The following is a 22796-nucleotide window of genomic DNA, read 5'->3' as shown; positions in this document are numbered from 1 at the left end:
AGAGTTAAGAAAATGAGGGGAGAAGGGGAAAGGGTGGAAAAATAGGAAAGCAACCAAAAGAGAAGGAAAGACAAGGGAACAAGGGAAATAAAGGTGAGAAGTAAACTGAGGTGAGAAGGGCAGATACAAAGGAGCAATTAGCTCCAGGGCGGGAAATCTTTGTAGTTTCTAAGGCACATAACCTAATGTAAATGTATTTCTTCTAGCAGTTCCTTTTGGCCATAACTGAGAATAGACAACAGCAATAAGCTGCGTTAAAAAAAAAAAAAAAAAAAAAGGAATGGTTTGAGCTGCCTCAAAAGCAGTGACAGCAACATTACTTTCACATTCAAGCAAAAGACAGACAACCACACAATTGAAATACAAAAATAAAAATTACTGAATATGGGATTTACTGAAAAGGAAGGTGGAGGATAATGAAACTGAACTACTAAGATCAAGATAAGGGTTTCAGAGACAACATCCAGATAAAACCAATAACATAACTTTTATACCAACAGGAACAACTTAGAAAATAAAATGTTTAAAAAGACACCACTGGGCTTCCCTGGTGGCGCAGTGGTCGAGAGTCCGCCTGCCGATGCAGGGGACACGGGTTCGTGCCCCGGTCCGGGAAGATCCCACATGCCGTGGAGCGGCTGGGCCCGTGAGCCGTGGCCGCTGAGCCTGCGCGTCCGGAGCCTGTGCTCCGCAACGGGAGAGGCCACAGCAGTGAGAGGAGGCCTGCGAACCCAAAAAAAAAAAAAAAGACACCACTCACAGTAGAAAGAAAAAAGCACCTAGGAATAATACATCTAACAAATTAGCCTAGCCAGACTAATCAGGAAAAAATAGAGAAGATACAAATTACATCAGGAATGAGAGAGAGAGGGAGGTAACATCACTGTAGATTCTACAGATATTATGATGGTAATATTGGGCTATTATGAATAACTTTATACCAATTAATTTGACAGTTTAGATAAAAGGCACAAATTTCTGAAAATAAAATCAAACTACCAAGTATCACTCAGGGAGAAACAGATAACCTGAAGAGAACTCTTTGAAAGAAAACTGAACTGCAAAATAATTATGCTGAGTAAAAGACGACAAAAAAAAAAGAGGGGATACATGCTGTATGATTCCATTTACATAAAATTCTAGCAAATGCAAACTCATCTACAGTGGCAGAAAGCAGCTCTGCAGTTGCCTGAGGATGGCGACAGCAGAGAGGATGTGTGTATAACCTACGGGACACAAGGAAACTCGTGAGAGGTGGGTATGTTCATGACCTTGATTATGGTGACAAGCCCACACGTGTGTACATTTGTTCCAACATATCAAATTGTATATTGTAAATATGTGCAGTTGATTTCCAATTTTACCTCCATAAAGCTGTACTTAAAACCTGCCGGGGTGGGGAATGAAGGGGAAAGGACAACATGAGCAGAAGTAGGGGTAGAAAGGGAGGAGGTGACTAAATTTGGCTAATATCACTGCCTTTTTTTTTTGTTTTTTTGTTTTTTCCGGTACGCGGGCCTCTCACTGTTGTGGCCTCTCCCGTTGCGGAGCACAGGCTCCGGACGCGCAGTCTCAGCGGCCATGGCTCACGGGCCCAGCCGCTCTGCAGCATGTGGGATCTTCCCGGACTAGGGCACGAACCCATGTCCCCTGCATTGGCAGGCGGACCCTCAACCACTGCGCCATCAGGGAAGCCCTATCACTGCCTTTTACATAACCTGATGAACTCGTATAGTCACAGATTACTCAGAACAGTATTTCCTACACTGGAGTTTCCCCAACCTCAAAAGATATCTTAAATAAGGGATTCCTTGCTATTAAATTCTGAAAATGTATATATTAAAAGACATTTTAAAAGTGCTTCTAAGTCTCAGTATTGATAACATAAATAGTAGGTCTGGCCTTTATGTAAGCTACAGGCTAAAAGTCACTTTCATTATTCAATACTGTCAAGCTCTTTTTTCCCTGTCTACCAATTCTGAAAATGAATTTAGAAACCTGTGCAATTAGATGTCTTAATAAATTATCTAAATAAAATCCAAGTTGTATTTTCGACTTCTTATCCTCATTTAGTTTCATCCTAGAAAGAAGTATACACATGGTTGGAGACAACAGCAATAAATGAGTTACCAACTTCAGTATTAAATGTTATTTATTCACTGCTCCAAATAAAGTTATGGAACTTTCAGAGGCTCAATATTACCCAACGGCAAGATTAACCTCTACACTGTTGCTGCCAAGAAGAAGAAAAATAACATCTCATGGCTCCGTGATTGTTGGTTGACTGAATCAGACCAAGAGCTGATGTCCTGTGGTCATATAAATTATGTGAAATTAAATACTCTGGAGGCTTTTCACAGGGATGGGAGTTACAAGCATTCGTCTCTCTCACAAGTCCTGAATGCGCTCATTCATGTCCAGTCTTTTCCTTTCATAAACCCAGAATTCTGTGTCTATTATCAAAACTGAAGGTGGGGCTTCCCTGGTGGCGCAGTGGTTGAAAGTCCGCCTGCCGATGCGGGGGATGCAGGTTTGTGCCCCGGTCCGGGAGAATCCCGCATGCCGCGGAGCGGCTAGGCCCGTGAGCCATGGCCGCTGAGCCTGCGCGTCCGGAGCCTGTGCTCCGCAACGGGAGAGGCCACAACAGTGAGAGGCCCACGTACCGCAAAAACAAAACAAAACAGAAAAAAACAAAAAAAAACCCTGAAGGTCATGTCAACAAAAAAGGATCCTTTTCTTTTAAGTGATCTAGCTCAAAAATCTTTCTCCAAACCATTATTAAATAAATGTTTATTATTTTTAACCATTGTAACTTCAGGAAAGTTACAACTTTGACTATGCACTCTTCAAGGTGAACTTTCTGCTTCTAAAACTGCATTATTCAGAAAGTACCTATTACTTCCTGCATTCTAAGATCTAAGGGGGGCAGGGGGTGGCTTCATGTTCAGCCTAACTAGGCATTTTGTGACTTAACACAACTTACTTGTATAGCTCCTGACCCTTCATCTTATCATACTCAAAAACTGCAATGTTTAAAAAGTAGATTATTTCTTAAATGAAGCTCAAGTTCTTTATCCCTGGACCACTTGTGGTATAACAGAAAGAACAGTGAGATTTTTGTCTCTGAAGTCCTGTCCGTGACACTTCTTGGCTGTGTGACTTTCGTCAAATTAGTACTCATATCTCAGTTTCCTCCCTGGGAAGAGGGGATAATACCACCAACCTGCCTGAGACTGTTGTGAAAGTAATAAATGTGGAATCTATAGAGCATTCAATAGATGTTAGTGCTTCTAGATGCATATCTCAATTCCAGTCAACCTTCCTGAGATATGAAACTGAATTTTACCCAGCTATTCATAAGGAATCATAATGATCCTGTTCAGATACTATTCCAAGCTTTTTGTTTCCAGTAACTTTTCAATCATGGATATCACTCTGCTTTCTTTTCATAAAATCAGACTTCACACTATCTAGCCTGGAGCTATATATTTAAATGTTGCTTAAGTGAATTATCAAGTAAACGAACATGAGAAATAAACTGGCATTCTTGAGCACTATGGAGGTGAATTAGGGCTGAGATAGAGCCCATGAGAGTCTCCGGAGACAGTGAGCACAGCATGGAAAAGCTGACTGTGGCATCCAGTTAGGAGAGAAAATCTAGTCCATTCCGGATAACTACTGCTCTTCATGAGATGTGAAGAGTAGTGTGGCCAGGGGATTTATGATTATGAAGAAGAAATTCATGGTTTGGGGGAAGAAGGGAGGAGGAGATGGCAAGATTCCTGTGCAACATGAAGAAAGTTCCAGATTCATGATCTTACAAACAGAATAACAGTATATAATACTTCGGTGCAGGATACAGTTACCTGCCTGAGTACATGACTGTGTGCGCTGATGTGATGTAATACTATGTGACATGGGGAAGAAAGTTAACAAATTCAACAGATCTGGTCATAAAAATGAACACTCAAGTCAAAAAAGTACAAGGACAGGAGGAGAAAGAAGCTATGTGAGTCTAAGACTAATAGTGATTAATTAGTGATTCAACAAAGGGATGGGCTCTATCATGAAGGAGAATGCTTCTGGTTAATAGAGTTATCTATTAAGAGCACAGAAAAATAAATAATATTTCAGGATTGGGTGAAGAATTAATCGACAAACCTCTAAGGTCTTCTCCAATGATAAGATTTCATATCTTTCTACTCAGTGTAACATTCAGTCCTGTCTTACAACATAAGTCAATAACGCTAACAAAACCCCCAAAACGACACCCTCTGCGATCCAGTCCCAAAAAGAAGGGCAGGGTGGGATGTAGTTTTTCCTCACCAGTTCATAACAAACCCACCAGTACCAGCTCATCCTAACATTTTCAAAATGATAATGGCTTTTTTTTTTTCCGGTACGCGGGCCTCCCACCGTTGTGGCCTCTCCCGTTGCAGAGCACAGGCTCCGGATGCGCAGGCCCAGCGGCCACGGCTCACGGGCCCAGCCGCTCCGTGGCACGTGGGATCCTCCCGAACCGGGGCACGAACCCATGTCCCCTGAATCGGCAGGCGGACTCCCAACCACTGCGCCACCAGGGAAGCCCTATAATGGATATTTTTTTAAGAATATTTAAAATGCTTAAGAGTTCAGTTCAATTCCCATTCACCTAACTAAATATCACAAGTGTGTGATAACTGTCCAGGACACCATGAAGTATCTGATTCACTGACAGCTCCACCTTTACTTCCTGACCCCAACTCACTTCCCTGCTTTAGGGAGTGGTGTGACTGGAAATGAGCAAGTGCACTGACAGCTGCAGGCAGAAGTGATATCCTCCTGTAGCAGGATACAGGAGAGTCAGAGACCAAAAGAGATATATGATCCTGACACCAAGAAACTGAAGTTCTAGCTTCTACATAAAAATCTGGATAGCAGAATTAGATAAAAGAAATTCTACTGCAGCTGTTAATTTCCATGTCTGATGAGTTTTATTGAGGATTGTGGGTGGACACAAATAAATGCTTATGCTAAATGCAGATACATTTGATGACAGAAATGAATGAAAGTTTAAAAAAGGGGTCGGGGAAGACTGAGGGAGCTCAAGGACAAAAGGGATAGATCTAAATACAGTAACATATTTAGAAGCCAGATGACTTGTGCCAGGTTCTCAAAAAACAGAAAATATTTACATGTGAAGAAGGAAATATGGAATTCACAAATGACAGCCATAAAATACTTAATTAACTAATATAATTAAAGTATGAAGTTCACCCCTTAACCAAAGGAACATGAATGGTAGAAATTAATGTGTAAATTATCATGGCGATACATTAAAATGCTGAGAAATCAATGTATTACTAATGTACGGCATTTAACTGAAGAATGGAATCAAATCCTGCCATCCTCTTACTCATTCCAAGTAGAAGTCCACTTGTCAGCTAAGACCCAAGCTTAGGTTTATTCCTACCTCTCTGAAGAGTGCACCATAAAACTGAACAATGTACGGGCAATCACTACTTCGCATCACTACATCCAAATCCATGAGAAGTTGTTTTTGCTCTTTTTCATCCACTGTTGACCGAATTCTCTGGAAAAAAATGACAAAAGATGTCACAAAAACATAAAACAACTTTAGAAACCAAAGAAAAACCACTACCACAAGACTAAAAATTCCAAGCAGACTTCACAAATACTAACCAGACATAAAAATTATCATCTTCCTTATACTTTACAAGAATAATTTTATCACAGAAAAACAAAACAGCACTTTGAAAAAAATTTTTTTGACAAAATAGCACGTAGGAACTCTTTAAGGGACCCAGGGCTTTTTAACCACAAGCATTCACTGATGATGATGGAAGGAATGCCCTGCCGGCAAATATAAAGAAAATCTTAACAAGCCATCCTCTAAACAGTTTACGTTGAATAATTATCAGTAGTTTCATACATACTTTTAATCACTATTTCAGAATTGTATGGAATCTGGGCATTCAACGCAAGAGCAGCCCTCTTCACTCCCTGGCATCCTTACGCCTTAGCATCCTCCTTCTTTAGAGATGGAAAATAGCCCAGAACAGGTAAAAGTGGGAACTAGCATAGGGGCAGCACGCAGACTATGACCCATGTCTCCCAAATCCTGTACTGGTATCTTCCCCCTTCACCACGCTTTCTGTATGTTAAAAACAAAAAGTTCTACCTGACTCTCCAACTCGTGAGTCAGAATGCAGGGCAGCATAAACATGTGGAGGAAAATCTAAAAATGAGGAGACAGAGGGCTGTTTGTCTGCTCCTCAGATGATGAGGTCCTCCCCTGTACATTGCAGACCTGGGGTATATCCCCAACCCACCTGTAAAACGACGACTCTGCACAATTCTAAAAGACTCCCACAAAAGATAAGGGTCCCCAGCCCTGCCACCCACCCAGGAACTGCACAGAACATGGAGATGTTCAGGGCGACAGCTCCCACTGCACTAGAGACAGGAAAGAATCAAGTTCAGACAGTGTAAAATATTAATAATGAAGTTACAGTTTAATGACAAGGCATGCAAACAGCTCTGTTCTCATAAAAAAAGTTCACAATGTCACACCGCGCCACTGTGTACAATACATAGCACATACTTACAAGGCAAGTTAGTATCAAAAAATATACAAGGTGGCATTTTGTCTTCCAAAGACTTCAAGGTATCTGTCCTCAATGTTCTTGAAAGGGTGAAGGCAGTCAATTAAACTCTTGAACCCATTTTACGGAAGAGAAGCCAGAGGCACAGAGAAATACAAAAGATGTATTCCATGTGACACGACAATAAGCAGGTGTATAAGGAATAGAAGTAGGTTCTCTAATTTTCATTTTTCCCACACTAAATGAGGAATTCCACATATTCCAAATACAAACAAATTTAATTTTGCAACTTAAAATTTACAGCCTGCTAGCTACAGTACTTCATACCAAATAAAATTTACTAGCTGGCATCCATCTTGTACATACTGATTTATTCCAAACTTTCACACTGAATATCCTGCCCAGATAAATAAGAAAAAAATAAGAAGAATGAAAAATAAAAACAAGTAAGACTAGTACTTTTAAAATTAAGAAAATCCCCCCCTCCCATTTCTGTACTTTCATAGTTTGGAGATTAATAATTTTGCTTTTAAATCAATATCGGCATAATGTCTGCTCAAAAGGGATAGTTTTAAAAAGTCAAATTAGCCCAGAGATGTAATTTGTATTTGTTCAAAACATGACACTGAAATTTTTGTAAACATTTTAATTACATTAACTTCTGTTTTAAAAAATATAACTTTAAAAGTGTAGCTGTGAAAATACTAATTTGGGAACGCTATTATTTTTAAAAGACTTAATAATCCTATGTATCTAAACTTAAAAGACAAAGAACTGGTAATTAGAGACAAACAGGGAAGAAAAAGCAAATGATCCTCTGGTTGCGGAAGATTTCTACCTACTAAAGAATTCTCACTATTAATAGATTAAAAATTTTTTTTTCTACTTTTACTATTTTTCCTTATTTACAAGTGTACTAACACACACACTTATAAAACACTATTTTAAAAGATGCCCTCCTTTCTAGTTTATTTTTTGTTTCCCTAAACTGGTTATATGGTTTTCTAAATTTACAATAAACCTCAGTAGTTATCATCAATAACTGACTCTTGGGGACCAGTTTCTAAAAACACTGCTGTTGCTACAGAAAGGATACATGTTACTGTGTGAACTGGAGACCTAACTGAAGTCCCAGCATCTAACTGATGTAATAGGATTATTACTAACCATACTGGAGAGAGAGTTCCTGGCACAGCTGTAATCTCTGAGATCGTCAGCATGGCAGGAAAATCTGTCTATCTGTAAAATATTCTTTAATGCCATTGCTAGCATGAAAGAGAACATGGGGGGGCTGCTGGATGGCCTACTGCTCTTAATGATGCCTGTCCCCACCTCCTCACGCTTTCTGAGCATCTCGCCCAAGAGATGGGCGTTGGAGGACTAGCTGCTGGTACTGCATCTCAATTGTTTAAAACAGAGCAAGTACAGCTAGCTCTGAATTATACCGATACTAAAGTTTTAGGGTCGTATTGTAACCTTTATTATATGTGAGGAATTAATAAACTAAGTTAATTCAAAAGGCCTGAAGGACTCAAAGAGGAGATTAACTATAAGCATACATCTCCTACAATAGCAGTAGCTTCAAATTAATGATTTTAATTCAGTAATTCAATAAGTAATTCAAGTTAGAAAACACAAATAATCGATGATTCAAATGAAAAAATACTTAGTAATAAAAGTCACTACCAGGAAAGTTTTTCTAATTGAACATCAAAGTAATGTGTATGGAAAAGATTTCTACCATTTGAAATAAGCAAGGCTCGGATTCTCTAATGAAGGGAGCATAATCACCAAAAATGGAACACATCACTGAGAACAAACTTCCCTTCCCCTTATAAAGCTGTCCTTAATGAGGGTACTGGAAAATGCAAAGGTGAAGCCAATTACACTACTTGAAATGCTCCTGTAATTTAAATGTTCAGAAATCAAATGTGTTGATAAATGCCTTGAATTACAGGAAATTTTCATTTATTGATACCATAAATTTAAAGTTAGATAAGGCTAATGTTCATTTGGTCTCAGCAAACCCTTTTTTTTTTTTTTTCTATTTAAGAAAGTAGAAAATATTTAAGAAAATCATCTCAAGAACCTTAAGTTTTAAAGAAAAGTTTCACTTTCACCCAAATATCATTAAAATTACTCTTGTTTCTTCATTATGGGGCTATTGAGCTTTTACTTGTCACTGTTTTATTAACCTAGCTTGAGTTATCACATTCTCTCAGGACAAACTAAACTACGTTTTGAAAATCAACCTACACAGCATTTCCAATAATGAAGTTATTTTCAAATTATTACAATTTTACTTTATTTGGAACATAATGTAGAGAAAACACTTTTAAAGCAAAACAAGAATTACTACCCTACTTATATAAGCAGTTTGCTACAGTGAAGAAATTTTATATACCTGAAGCTAAAAATATATTTTCAAAATTGTTGTCCAAGTCTGTATACAAAGCTGTTTTATACTCTGATAAAGCTTTAAAAGCAGGTAAGTGCCAACAAAAACTGCATGTAGCTACAGATCAGCAACACCAAAATGACTCTCATTTAGACACTTAGTAGAGGCAAAGGGAAAAAAGATAAATTCCTAGTTCCCTGGTTGTATGACTATTAGTGTTATACATGGTTCTTATCTAATTAAAAAAAAATTCCAAAGAGCTTCACTTATCTAAAGCAGCCAATCCAACTCATGCCATTGGCTGAAGCAGCCACAAATTCAGTTACTAGAACTCTGTAAGGATTAAGCTACAGTTATAGAAAGTCAACAAGTTCTATAGGACAAGCTAAAAAATTTAAGTTAGAAATTGCCCTCTTGCCCTCTCCTACCTCATGCACAGAACTCAGCAATGCCCACTTTGAGAACAGTCCCAATCATACAGAAATACCAGGAAGTGGTTGAAAGTTTGCTTTCCTTCTTCCTGTACAATGTGACATCTTCAAGTCATTGGTAAATTTAAATGTTGACAGCTTATACCTGGCCTCATCTGGAATGCCTCAATTTTTAACAACACGAATTTAAAGTATAAATACTCCTTTCACTGGGATTTCACACACAGTATTCTCTCGCCTTATCTCCAAACCCTGCCAACCCGACCTCTCACGTAATTTGCTGGTACTCATTAAGGATGAATAGTTAGGGACAAAACTAACACCAGTAAGTATGAAGGACTTTCAAGTTGATTAAGACACATTATTAGGATGGAAAGGGACTGGGGGAACTATTAAAACTAAATTCACTGAAGGACTGGGGTGGAAAGGGCAGACAGAAAGAAGCCAAGAGGATGGATGAAAACAGGCAGTACACACTCTTAAGGAAACTGATTTCACCCCTTGTTACTGAGATACTATGACCGCATTAGTGTTGCTTTCCTAAATTTATTTTCAGAGGTCAGGTCAGAAGGGATAAAGGGAGAGTATGATGATGACCCACTCGCTATTATGGGGTAAGGCCAGGATGGCTCAACTGGCAAAGAGAAAATGAAAAAAGGCCCACAGCGTAGGTCCTCAGAAGCGGGTCTCCAAGGAGCATTTTGCCTGGGCGTTCAATGAACACCTAGCTGATTCCGGTAGTGTCCTTGCCACCCACTCTGATTCAGAGTTAACCCACATCTCCGTGTCAGAGTTCTCAGAGCTAGCTCAGTTGCTAGAGAAGCCAGGCACACACCAAAGCACTGAGGCCCACCCTGAAAGGACCCCAGTCTGTGTCTGCCTGTGTCCTATGCAAGAACTCTGGACTCTCACCAAAATCCCAAAGTTGTTCTACCTGCCAACTCAAGCTATAAGGAAAGGTCAGGCCAATGACCAGCTCTATCTGTTGGATAATGTGTGTGTGGAGAAGTCCCTCTGGGTTACCTGATCCCATTCGTGTTTAGAGAAGGAGAAAATAGGTCATCACATACTCGAAAGACTCAGGGTAAAAAAGACTGATAAGTCATACATGTTCCTGATTAAAAACAGTAGTTCCACAATGTGTACAACAAATGTTTCTAGGATCTGGGCGTTCCAGGCAAAAGAGATACATGTCACCTGCAAACATATCAGGAATCAAGAACCGAGGAGTCCAGGAACTGACTTCAGAAAGACAGACTTGAAAACAGCAACACAGTCAAATAAACTTACAAAATGTCTATCAATTCTAACTGATACTCCATCTGTGTTTTTGTTTTGAAATGGAGAAAATACATGGGGAAAGAGATGTGGGGAACAGAAAAAATGGGAAAAGTAATGTGAAAGGGCATGACCACTAGTCCTGGCAGGTAGTCTCTAAACTCTCACATGACACATTCTTGCCAGGTCTTTGAAGGGCTCAGCTGAGGGTTCAGAGGACCGTGTAACAAGGTGCCCGTGTTCATCTGTGGCTGCTTAGAGTAAGTTAGGAATAAGGTATGAGTATTCAAAAGGGAATGAGGGGTGAGTTCCCCAATCAGAAATTTGGGCACGGACACAACGAAACTCAGCAAGGTGATGTATTCAGCAACTATAGAGGAAATCAGTGTATGGCTTTAAAGATTATTCTAGGCATTGACTAAAACAATTTAACACGGAATAAAGTGATGCAAGCTATTAGTATTTGGGCCATTAGGCAAAGTGCTACTTTAAATTTACCGCCAACCGAAATCAGAGCACCAGAAGGTCCTTACCCTTCGGCAAAGCCGTGTGGGATCCGCTATCGCCTGCAGGTAGCTCAATTTCAGCTCTCAGTGGCTGTGGCTCATCCCTCTAGCTGAGCGCCTCTCACCATCTAAGGTGACCAACAGTATTTATATTCTCTACTCAAGTAATTGCCAAATATCTTGCCAAAATGGGATGAAAGCTTGAGCAATCACTCACAGGACAGGAATGAGATCAAATGCTCCCTGCGTCGATCAAATGCCCCATAATATGGGGCAATCAACTGTGGATTTCTTAATAAGCCATGTGATCTAGCCAATCGAATGAAAGCCTAAGACACTGGACTGAGTAGACACTGATAAGTATCACCCACGCAGGAATCCTAGAGCTGGTACCTGGGCAAACACAGCACATGGGATCTCGAGTGGACTCCTCTCCACAGAAAATAAAGAGGGATGGAATGAAGGTTCTACAGCATTTCATTTAAAATCAAATGATGCAGAGAACAAGGATTTCTTAATTGATATAATTGTAATAAACGTATTTTGAAAGTATCCAGTTCCTAGGATCCACAAACACCAATACTGCCCTGCCAGAAGTGCAGCCTTGTTCATTAAGCAGTCCCTGCCCTTTGGTTAGGGACTCCTCCTAAGGTTAACATGTGAGAGAATAAAACACAAAGGGGAATCCACTGCCAGTCAGTGGATGACTTCAGATCAACCTAAGTCAGGGAGGTAGGGGATAGGAGAGCAAGGATCACACTCAGATCCCCAAGCGCCCCCTTGGATTCTTACAAACATTCGATCCTTACAACAAATGTGCTGCTTCTCCAGCAGAAATGTCCAGAATTCAGTTCTAATACGAAGTTGGAAAACCCCAGAAACCACTGCAGCACATCAGTGAGCTATCACTTTCCTCTGGGCTGCAGGAAATCCTAGGCATTCTTATATTCCTAATTTCAAAACAAAGATTCTATATCCCACAGATGCAGCAAGACACTTAACCTTAGCTGCTAAAGAGTCTTCTTCTAAACAGATCACATAAAAAAATGTCCATGATGTCTTACAATACTATCACTAATAAGATCAAAGCAGATGGCCGCATTAGCCAAAACAGTAAAAAAAAAAAAAAAAAAAAGGCAAAATATTTGGAGTGCTGATCACAGATGCAAAACTGTTTTTCATGACAAAGAGTAACAAATTGTGTGTCTGTTAAATCAATTGTTTTAAATTATGAAAACACACGTTTTTACTAAGGAAGAAAGAAAGGATACTAATTCTTAATTGCAAAACCATCTGAGTCTTTAGAAGCAATTTAATGAACTCTCGATTGTAACTTAGTCAAATTAATTAATTAATAGTAGGACCTCCCCTTCTTCTCCCTTCTACATATCTTGTGCTGTGCATCATCAGAGAACGTGCAAGATCACTTCCAACAACATACGTGATATCACATCATGGGAAGACCTGCCCTGAGGACAAAGTTAATAGGACAAGTTTGATAAGTCTTGACAAGGGTGGTATTGTCTTCCTCTTTACATCATCCACATGTAAAGAGCACAATGTTAACCTCAGCACTGAAACATTTAAGGGCCTAAAGATCATAAATGACAGATCACAACTTTGGTACCCATGACAATACAGTGAGATAAGAGAAATCTGATATATAAACAATTACAGAGGCATGGCTATAACATAACAAAGAATGACAGAAAATGTGCAGGAGGTATTGTTCAAATATTGTTCCGGAGGATCCTCATTTAGAATGAGGTGTGTTAAGACGGGTTTTTCTCCAAATAACTGCATAAGCTAGGATACAGTCCTATGTCACGGTTCAGTCAGGTCAGTCAAGTGAAGGTAGAGGGTTTCAGAAACTAGGTGTCCAGAATGTTCAGAAACAAAAATGGTTGATTAAAGTTCACCAAGAGCAACCATTTCCAAACTGTCCACGCGGATCCCAAAGGTTCCTCAGTACTCACGCCCCAAGGGCTTCCGATATGGGTAGGCACCTCCCGTCCATCACATCAACCAGAATAGCACTAATTTTGTCTACTTTACTTATTGGGGTCTACATACAATTCTGTTAACAGAATGAATCCACTAGGAGCAACAGCAAGAGAAACACACGCAGACTAGGAGTTCCAATCCCCACTACACCACGGACTAGGGGGCAGCCCTGCCACGTGCTTGGGATCTGTCCACTCCTGGAAGGGCACCACTTACACTTTTCATTGCAATGCCACAACATTCAAGCAACATTAGCAACATAAAATAATATGGGGCAATCAACTGTGGATTTCTTAATAAGCCATGAGGATCCAGCCAATCGAATGAGAGCCTAAGACACTGGACTCCAGTCTCAATTCAAAACAAGATAGCCATGGCTTCTGCATCCCGCAAGTGACCTGGATAATCAAATGCTAGCGCTGTGGACCTCTGAAACTCAACAAAACTGCCTAACAAAGTTGTCTATAGCATCAGAAAGAAGCTCTTCTAATTAAGGCCACGCCTGTCAAGTGTCATTCTACTGCCTTCAGAACACTGCGCAAGACCAATGCTTGGGACTAAAACGACCCTCCTCTGACAGTGCTCACGGGCCCCATGCAAACTATGCAGCACTGAACTTCTGACAGCAATGGCTAGGTCCCCACTGCCCAGCTGCCTCTCGACACTCGCAGCTCTGCCTGCACAGGAGGCCCACCCAGCGAGCAGGGGAAAGCCCCACGCTGCTCTGCTCAGGGAGGGCTGGGCTGTGGGTGCTGACACTCTCGGGCAGAGGGCTCTGGTCCTTTCCACCAGGCATTGGGGTGACCTGGGTCTCAGCTCAAGCACACTGACGTCGATACCCAAATACCAAGGAGAGGCAAGAACACAGGAATCGAGATCGGGCTAGCAGCCCAGGATCAGGAAAAGTTAAACAAGCGCAGCAGGAGAGTTGGAAGAGTAGAGGAAGGACACTGAGGGTGGAAGGAGTAACACATGTCAGGCAGATGGCCAAGAAAGGGAAACACCCGAAACCCTTAAATATGAGGTCACAAACTGCAAAGAGCCGACTGCTTTTCTGATTAACTCAGGGAACTTCTCAATTAGAAGACTCAAAGCTCATCATAGTGACCAGCAGTGACAACCTTCACACCTTCCTAACCCATCCAGAGGCCCAGTCTCTCCAGTGAGACGAGACCTTTACTCCCGCGTTCACCCTCCAAATAACAGTTCCACTGCCTTCTGTCTTTAGCGACAGCAATTTCATTCCTTTCTATTCCCTCCCACTTTCATTCTTTCCTACTCGCCCCTGTTTTTTCTCTCATAGCCTACAAACAAGAACAGGGCACGATCCTTCAAGAAGTCAATCCGGACCTAATTAACAACAGGGGGGCAGCAGTCCAGGCCTGCAGGAGGTCACTCCTCCCTCTGGTAGCAGTCTGCCTTTGCTGTCCCACTCAATTCCAGCCGTGGGCCTGAACCGTGGCACTGCAGCTACTCTTCCTAACTCTTTACTCCTGTGTCCCTGGATTGTTTTGAGTAGATTCTGATCATCTGTGGACTAACTCTGCTGGGGGTTTCTCCCAGTTTTGAATTTCTCTAACCCTAGCTTGAAAACCTAATCCTGACTGCTTCTTCAAACACTTGGCCTGAATTCTGGGCTCTTCCCAGAATTGGCTGTAATAACCAGCCCTGCCAGACAGTTAAGCGGAGCTTAGCTAGGCCCTACTTCACCTTAGGGGATGGTGACTGTGTGTGTCTAATTTTTTCATTCAGTGGTTATTCCACCATCGTGCAAAACGGGGCGTGAAATAAATGTTATTTGCAGAGGATGCTGATCCAAGCCTGCAGTACCAGCCGGCGTCAAAGGACGTCCCACCTGAGCTTTAAAAGACCCTGCAGCAACCATGGCTTTGCCCTCAGCAGTCCTGTGACTCAGTCGCTCAGGCAGTTAGACAAAATAGTACAAGACAAACTACTCACAGAAGAGTAAAACCTGCTTACCCAAGCGTGTGCAAATAAAAATGAAGGATTCAAACTTCCTACATCCTAGGTCTAACACAGAACCTCCCTGGCAGCTTAGGGAACTGTGCTCAGGCCAAAGGTCAAGAAAGTATTGTAAGTATAACTCTTACATATACTGTGTGTTATCTTGCTGAATCTGATTTATGATATCATAACTGATTTTTAGATTAATTATCTCTTGGAGATAATTATTTCCTGTAACTAAGAACTCATTTTTTCAAACATTTCTTATATGTGGCAAAATAAATTTGGGGAAGGGCTCCCTCAAAACTAAAAATGAGGAATAAACAATAATTTTTAAAAATCAGGTTAATACCACAGTTCACTTTGGTACAGGTACTGCAAGTAAATCTTAGGATAACTTCCAGGATAAGCTTAATGTCTGATAAAGAAATCCTTCTATGGAACAGGATAGAAAGCCCAGAGATAAACCCACACACATATGGTCACCTTATCTAGAAGAGGCAAGAATATACAATGGAGAAAAGACAGCCTCTTCAATAAGTGGTGCTGGGAAAACTGGACAGCTACATGTAAAAGAATGAAATTAGAACACTTCCTAACACCACATACAGAAATAAACTCAAAATGGATTAAAGACCTAAGTGTAAAGCCAGACACTATAAAACCCTTTGAGGAAAACATAGGCAGAGCACTCTATGACATACATCACAGCAAGATCCTTTTTGACCCACCTCCTAGAGAAATGGAAATAAAAATAAAAAATAAACAAATGGGACCTAAATGAAACTTAAAAGCTTTTGCACAGCAAAGCAAACCATAAACAAGACGAAAAGACAACCCTCAGAATGGAAGAAAATATTTGCAGACGAAGCAACTGACAAAGGATTAATCTCCAAAATATACAAGCAGCTCATGCTCAATATCAAAAAAACAAACAACCCAACCCAAAAATGGGTGGAAGATCTAAACAGACATTTCTCCAAAGAAGATATACAGATTGCCAACAAACACATGAAAGGATGCCTAACATCACTAATCATTAGAGAAATGCAAATCAAAACCACAATGAGTTATCACCTCACACCGGTGGCCATCATCTACTGAGCCTGCGCTCTAGAGCCTGCGAGCCACAACTACTGAGCCTGTGTGCCACAACTACTGAAGCCCACATGCCTAGAGCCCATGCTCTGCAACAAGAGAAGCCACTGCAGTGAGAGGCCCGTGCACCGCAATGGAGAGTAGATGCAACTAGAGAAAGCCCGCATGCAGCAACGAAGACGCAACACAACCAAAAATAAATATAAAATAATAAATTTATTTTTTTTAAATCTACAAACGATAAATGCTGGAGAGGGTGTGGAGAAAAGGGAACCCTCTTGCACTGTTGGTGGGAATGTAAATTGATACAGCTACTATGGAGAACAGTATGCAGGTTCCTTAAAAAACTAAAAATAGAACTATCATATGACCCAGCAGTCCCACTACTGGGCATATACCCTGAGAAAATCATAATTCCAAAAGAGTCATGTACCGCAGTGTTCACTGCAGCACTATTTACAATAGCCAGGACATGGAAGCAACCTAAGTGTCCATCGACAGATGAATTGGTAAAGAAGATGTGGCACATATACACAATGGAATATTACTCAGCCATAAAAAGAAACGAAATTGAGTTATTTGTAGTGAGGTGGATGGAGCCAGAGTCTGTCATACAGAGTGAAGTAAGTCAGAAAGAGAAAAACAAATACCGTATGCTAACACATATATATGGAATCTAAAAAAAAAAAAATTAATCCTGAAGAACCTAGGGGCTGGACAGGAATAAAGACACAGACATAGAGAATGGATTTGAGGACATGGGGAAGGGGAAGGTGGGATGAAGTGAGAGAGTGGCATGGACATATATACACTACCAGATGGAAAACAGATAGCTAGTGGGAAGAAGCCGCACAGCACAGGGAGATCAGCTCGGTGCTGTGTGACCACCTAGAGGGGTGGGATAGGGAGGGTGGGAGGGAGATGCAAGAGGGAGGGGGTATGGGGATATGTGTATATGTATAGCTGATTCACTTTGTTATAAAGCAGAAAGTAACACAACATTGTAAAGCAATTATACTCCAATAAAGATGTTAAAAAAAAAAAAGAAATCGTTCTATAGTAAGTGCATAATAAGACACTTAGTATACAGCTACTTCTAGTGGGTTTCTCATTTCACCAACACCAAAGAAAACTTAAAGGAGTGTGAACCGCTGTCTCACAGCTCCTTTAAATCTCCCCAGTCCTTATCTCAGAGATAAACCCAGTGCGTGCTCAGGAATAGAGCCATCTACGTGTAAAATGTCAGATCTAACTCCTCAATCGTACAATGCCTCTGTGTATCTTCACTCGACAGTCTGGTCTGTGTGCCTAAGTGAAGAGTGAATAAACTCTTGGTATGATGAAGGGCTAAGTTTTTTCAAAGAGACCAACAATAATACGTTTTAAATTTGTAGTAGATGGCATATACTAGTCATCAAATTGGTATCCAATTTTAATATATATTAATGCACAAACACTCTTCCAGTATTATACGAACTCATGAAATCCAATCCTTACACCCCATCAATATGTTGACTGGAATGTCAGATTACCAAGTTCAGTGAGAGCGTGGCCATATCTCATTTTTTCCTTTTTCATTTTAAATTGCCCTCCCACCACTCCCATGCTAAACTATCATGCTTGCTCAAGAATTCAAAGTGACAAAGATAGACAGCATCACCTGGTGAGCACAGACGTGCCAGTTATCAGTCTGTGGGTCCCATCACCACCTGAGGAGTGCTTCTTAAGAATTGGGTTTTTTAATAGCATTTCCAACAGGGGATCTCAAAATAAGATCAGATTACAAATGGCAGACAACAATTTCCTGTTTTCACTCTTAAATTCTTTCGAAATTTGACTAAGCATTATACAGTTGAAATGTTAGCAAATTAAGAAAAACTTTAACATCCAAATGAAGGAACTTCTTTATTTACCTTTAAAACCTATTAACCATGATTAAAGTCTATCCAGATTACCAAAACAGTTTATGATGCTGATCAACATAGTAAAGCACACATAGCACAGACTGAAAAAAGCAGGACATAATTCTTTTAAAAGTACTTTCCCTGGTATCTGGGAGAAAGGTTTAGGACTTTAGTTATATAGGATAGCTTTCCCTTAAGCCCCAGCCAAGGAAAAGTGAGCGTCATGCACAGACAGTACATAAGGGCAATGCAACACTCATGCAGAAAAGTCTAAATAAAATGACTTTCTTTCCACTCACACTACAGCTCACAACACAAAAAGAGAGAAATTATTTTACATTCCAAGAAAAACAACATTTTATTTCAACAGGTAATCCAAAGTAGAGGTCTTAGCCTGGGCATCTTAAGAGGTCTGTGGTTATATGCAAAATTTTGTATATGTATCCATCTTCACAAGAAAAAAGTCTACAGTTGTGACCATATTGTAAAAGAAATATGACCAAAAACAGGTTAGGAACCCATAGAGAGAATCCTAAGGTTTCTCCCCACTATTAATTTTTCATTAGTTTTATATAACCCAGCAAAGAGAAATGCTCAACAGTGAAGGAGGCTAAAACAGAGTAACATTTTGCTCACAATAAACTTCAAAACAGGCAGCATTTTATATTAATGTGACACAAATCCACTCCCAAAAGTCAAGTAGGAAACAGGTCACTCCTCTCATCAAGCCATTTTGATAAACTCTCAAAATAGGGAGGGGACTAACAGGAAGATGATTAGCTTAGACTGTCGGCAAACCCATTCTCAGTTCTTGCAAACTGGGAAAGTATCTGTTCCCACAAAAATTTTAAATTCGATGAGAGTGTGGCCGTATCTCCATTTTCTCCTTTTAAACTGCCCCCCTCCCTCCATCGCTGACTTTCTTGAAATATCTTACACAGAGCAAATATTCGTTAAACATCTGAACAAACACATGAACAAGTTACAATGACATGGGCCCCCTGGGAGTCAGACGGAAACCATGAGTTCCCCACAGGTACCAACGTAAGCCTGCCAGGTACAGTCTAGCGGCCAATCTCCACCTCTGGCCATTCTTGATGTTTTTGTTTGAAATGAACATATTAAGTGGCATGACACTCACAGTAATGACAGACTAGGACAGCAGCATCACAAAGTATGCGTTTCAGTACAACCTTGGAGCCGGGGCACAGGGCGGTACTGAGTGGAGGTGAAAAAAACAGAGAGAAGCCGAGCCGGTCAGGACCGAGTAAGGTTGAGGTTAGTGGCAACAGCATGTGCGTGGTTTCCAGGAAACCGTCAGCGAGCCTGCTGTTAGCCCTAGCCCCGCACCCTGCCCAACCCAGTGCGCCGCGTCTCCGTGCAGCTCTGGCGCGGCGCGGCACTGCCCGGCCCCCAGGGTGCGGCCGCCCCACCGGAACTCACCTTGGCAGCCAGCGGGAGGGCCTGAAGTTTAAAACACGTTAAAGAATCATGCCGAAAGTGCAGGGAACATGCACACCTCACGACTCATGTCTCCCGAGAGGCAGGAAACATGCCACCGGTAAGACAACCTCTATATAATATAAAACACCCTCAAAAGGATTCGGAGAAACCATTTCAGGAACACCCATATTTACCACACCAGTGAGAACAGAGCAGTAGTGGTGTTACTGCACCAAGAAATTGCACCGAGTGGACTAAAGTACCAAAAGTAATCATGGGCATCACCTACTTTAACCGCCATTATTTGCCCACTTGGTTTGTGGACCATTTTGTTGACAGAACCATAAGCTCCTCGTCCAATTTCTCCAAGGTCTTTCAAGTCCTCTGCAGTGAAATCCCAGTGCTGCTCAGGGGAGATCTTCAGTTTTCCTGACGATTCAATGCTGTGTGTTCTCAGTCTCTCTCTGTTAAAATATTGGGAAGCAATTTTTCCACATTTTAAATAGGTTTTGACTTTTTTCTTTTAGCTAGCACTGATTAATGCGTGGGAAAATTTGTTTTCTCATCAGTTACTAGAACAGTCTGCGCTCCGGGTTTCCGGGGATTGTTTTTTGTTCGTTTGTGTCATCTTGGTTTTTTACACACTGAGTTAATTAAGAAAGGCCTAAATTCAGGGAGTCAATGAACTTAGCTTTTATGGGATTCATAAAACCAAATTTCCATTTACTGAAGCAACTAATACTGCAGACCAGTTTCATTTCCAAATACGAGATCTTTTCCAAACTTTGCAAAACTGCATTATCAAATGCAGAATCGCAGGTGCTACAAACCTCATTTCCAAAAAGTTCTTATCCTACCTTACCCAACATTAATTATTCCAGGTCCTCGATCCTTAATACAGCTGTTCACAAACTTTGCTGCTCATCAGAATCACCTGGGGAGATTTATTAAATCCCAATGCCCAGGTATCATCATATAGCTATTATATCAGAATATGTGGGGATAGGGTCAAAAAACAGTATATTTAAAGATACCGCGATGATTCTAGCGAAGTTTGGGAATGAGCACCTTAGGATACTGCCCTATTCATGCTAAAGCCATGCTGAGGTGGGAGAACAGTTAAACAACTAGTCAGCTGGCTCTAAGAGGAAAACTACCATGTGCTATTCAAAATTGAGCCTCTCAGCCCTTGATCAATAGATAGAGCAATGGGGTGAAAAAAGAATGATTTATGGACAGAAGTGCTCACTTGTTACGGATTTTCATTAAATAAAAAAATCATCTCCAAAATGCCAGCACGGAGATCAAAGTATTAACTTCTAACCATACTTTGTAAAAAAGCAAATCCAATGAAAAATGTAAAATCAATCTCGTTTGTGTCTGCCTCTCTCTCACACACATACCAATGTGTAGGGATGAACTGTATCAAACCAGAGAGTGCAACAGACATAAAGAAAAAGATTCCATTGAATATCATCTACATTTCTTCAATTTCATATTAAATGATCAGAATCTCTTTTAAAATCTGATCTAATGATACAAGCAAGAACATGCTTGGTTATCTATTTCCTCTTCCAAAATTCAGGAAATGTTTTCTCAGATTAGTAGAACTGTTTTTTGTAGTTACTTTTAAGGTTCTCATATATTTAGAATTTTAAAATGACTCCCCCAGAATAATCATTTATACTAGTACTGATATTAATAATAACCAAGAGTCAAGGTTAGAGTTAAAAAGTTACTATGCTTTGTCTAAATAACAACTTAGTGAACCAGCATTCCAAATGCCAGATTCTCAAATCATAACTTTAATAAGTCATAATACCAGCTTTCATTCGTAACAAGTTCTTTTCAGTTTACAAAATACTTTCACCAATATTATATATACCCTAGCATCTAGAGTCAAAGGAAGCCCAGAAAGCAGTGGCATAAGTGACCATTCAGGTATGGAGGTGAAGCTTGAACTGGCTAAGATGGAAATCAGATCTAGGCAAGCAGATGAATCCCAGTGACTAATTTTCTCAGTAATCTTTTTCATGAAGTAGACCGATTAAGCCAGGAAGTATTCTAACATAAAGAAGTTCCATGAATAATGACTATTGTTCTATGATCATTGGCAAGAAAACACCATCTTAATGGCTCAATTTAATCACTGGTGAAATATACAGCACTAGCCTACTGCTGAGGGTAGTGGCAGACAGGATCTAAGGTGCTGCCCATGACCTCCACTTTCCTGGCACCCACATCTTTACATAAGCTCCTCTGTTTGAATATGGATGGGACCTGCGACTTGCTTCTAGCCAAGAGAATATGGCAAAGGCTATCACTCATCATTACATTGTGTCATATAACGTTTGTTGCTAGCATTCCTGAGAAATGAAATGAATATTTCATTACTGCATAAAGTCAGAGAAAAACAAGTTATAATATTGTCTATCCCACTGAAGGTCAAATTTTAGAATTATGAAATATCTCTGCTAATAGTTTAGCTTACTGTAAGCCTGCTGTATGGTTTCTGGATAAGATTCTTTTTTCTTTTTGAAAGTGAACAGATTGACAGATATGGAATGTGAGTTATCTTCTTAGGCTAACAAAAATGTTCAAAAATTGAGTAAGGTGACAGATGTACAACTCTGAATATACTAAAAGCAGTAGGGTTATACAGTTTAAATGGGTGAGCTGTATGGTGTATGAATGATATCTCAATACAGCTGCAAAAGAAAAAGATGAACAGGAGAATGTGATTACTACCCAGAGTTCCATTTTCTCACTTAGACAGGAAAAGAGTTGTGAAAACCACAGAAAAACATGCTACGGTTATGCCATCACCAAGGCATGTTCATAGAGTCTTCATTCATACTGGACTGGCGATCTTTCCAATGAAACTGTTTCACAGCTACTGTTATAAGAGTTAGTTCAACCATGATTGCTTCCGAAGAAGAACTGTACGTAGATAAAGCACTGTAGTAACCAGATCTGGAAGCCTGACCTGAACCTTTACCATGAAACTCTAGCAGTCAATCACTGAGGCAACTGTACCAAGCGGCCAAAACCCTAGTTATAGTTCTTTAACTTTAAGCAAATCTATCAAACAAGATTTAAGTGTTACTTCTATTAGACAGTATCAGAAATTCCCAGTCATTTCATTATTAATTTCTTACCTGGAA

At 40.3% G+C, this 22796-nt stretch overlaps 1 protein-coding gene across 3 annotated transcripts in view; it reads right to left on the bottom strand.

Moving 5' to 3' along the window:
* The window catches only part of MAP2K4 (mitogen-activated protein kinase kinase 4), a 104650-nt gene that overhangs the window by 26217 nt on the left and 55637 nt on the right, over positions 1 to 22796 (bottom strand). For all 3 annotated transcript variants that reach the window (XM_059996577.1, XM_059996578.1, XM_059996579.1), the window contains 2 exons: positions 19922 to 20096; positions 5453 to 5572 (listed from right to left, as the gene is read on the bottom strand). In XM_059996577.1, coding sequence (XP_059852560.1) covers positions 5453 to 5572; positions 19922 to 20096 — 295 coding nt within the window. The remainder of the gene's footprint in view (positions 1 to 5452; positions 5573 to 19921; positions 20097 to 22796) is intronic.

The sequence above is a fragment of the Delphinus delphis genome, chromosome 19 (assembly GCF_949987515.2).
Source record: "Delphinus delphis chromosome 19, mDelDel1.2, whole genome shotgun sequence".
Lineage (NCBI taxonomy): Eukaryota > Metazoa > Chordata > Mammalia > Artiodactyla > Delphinidae > Delphinus > Delphinus delphis.
Note: the sequence above shows the minus strand (reverse complement) of the source record. Positions and strands in the feature narration are given on the sequence as shown.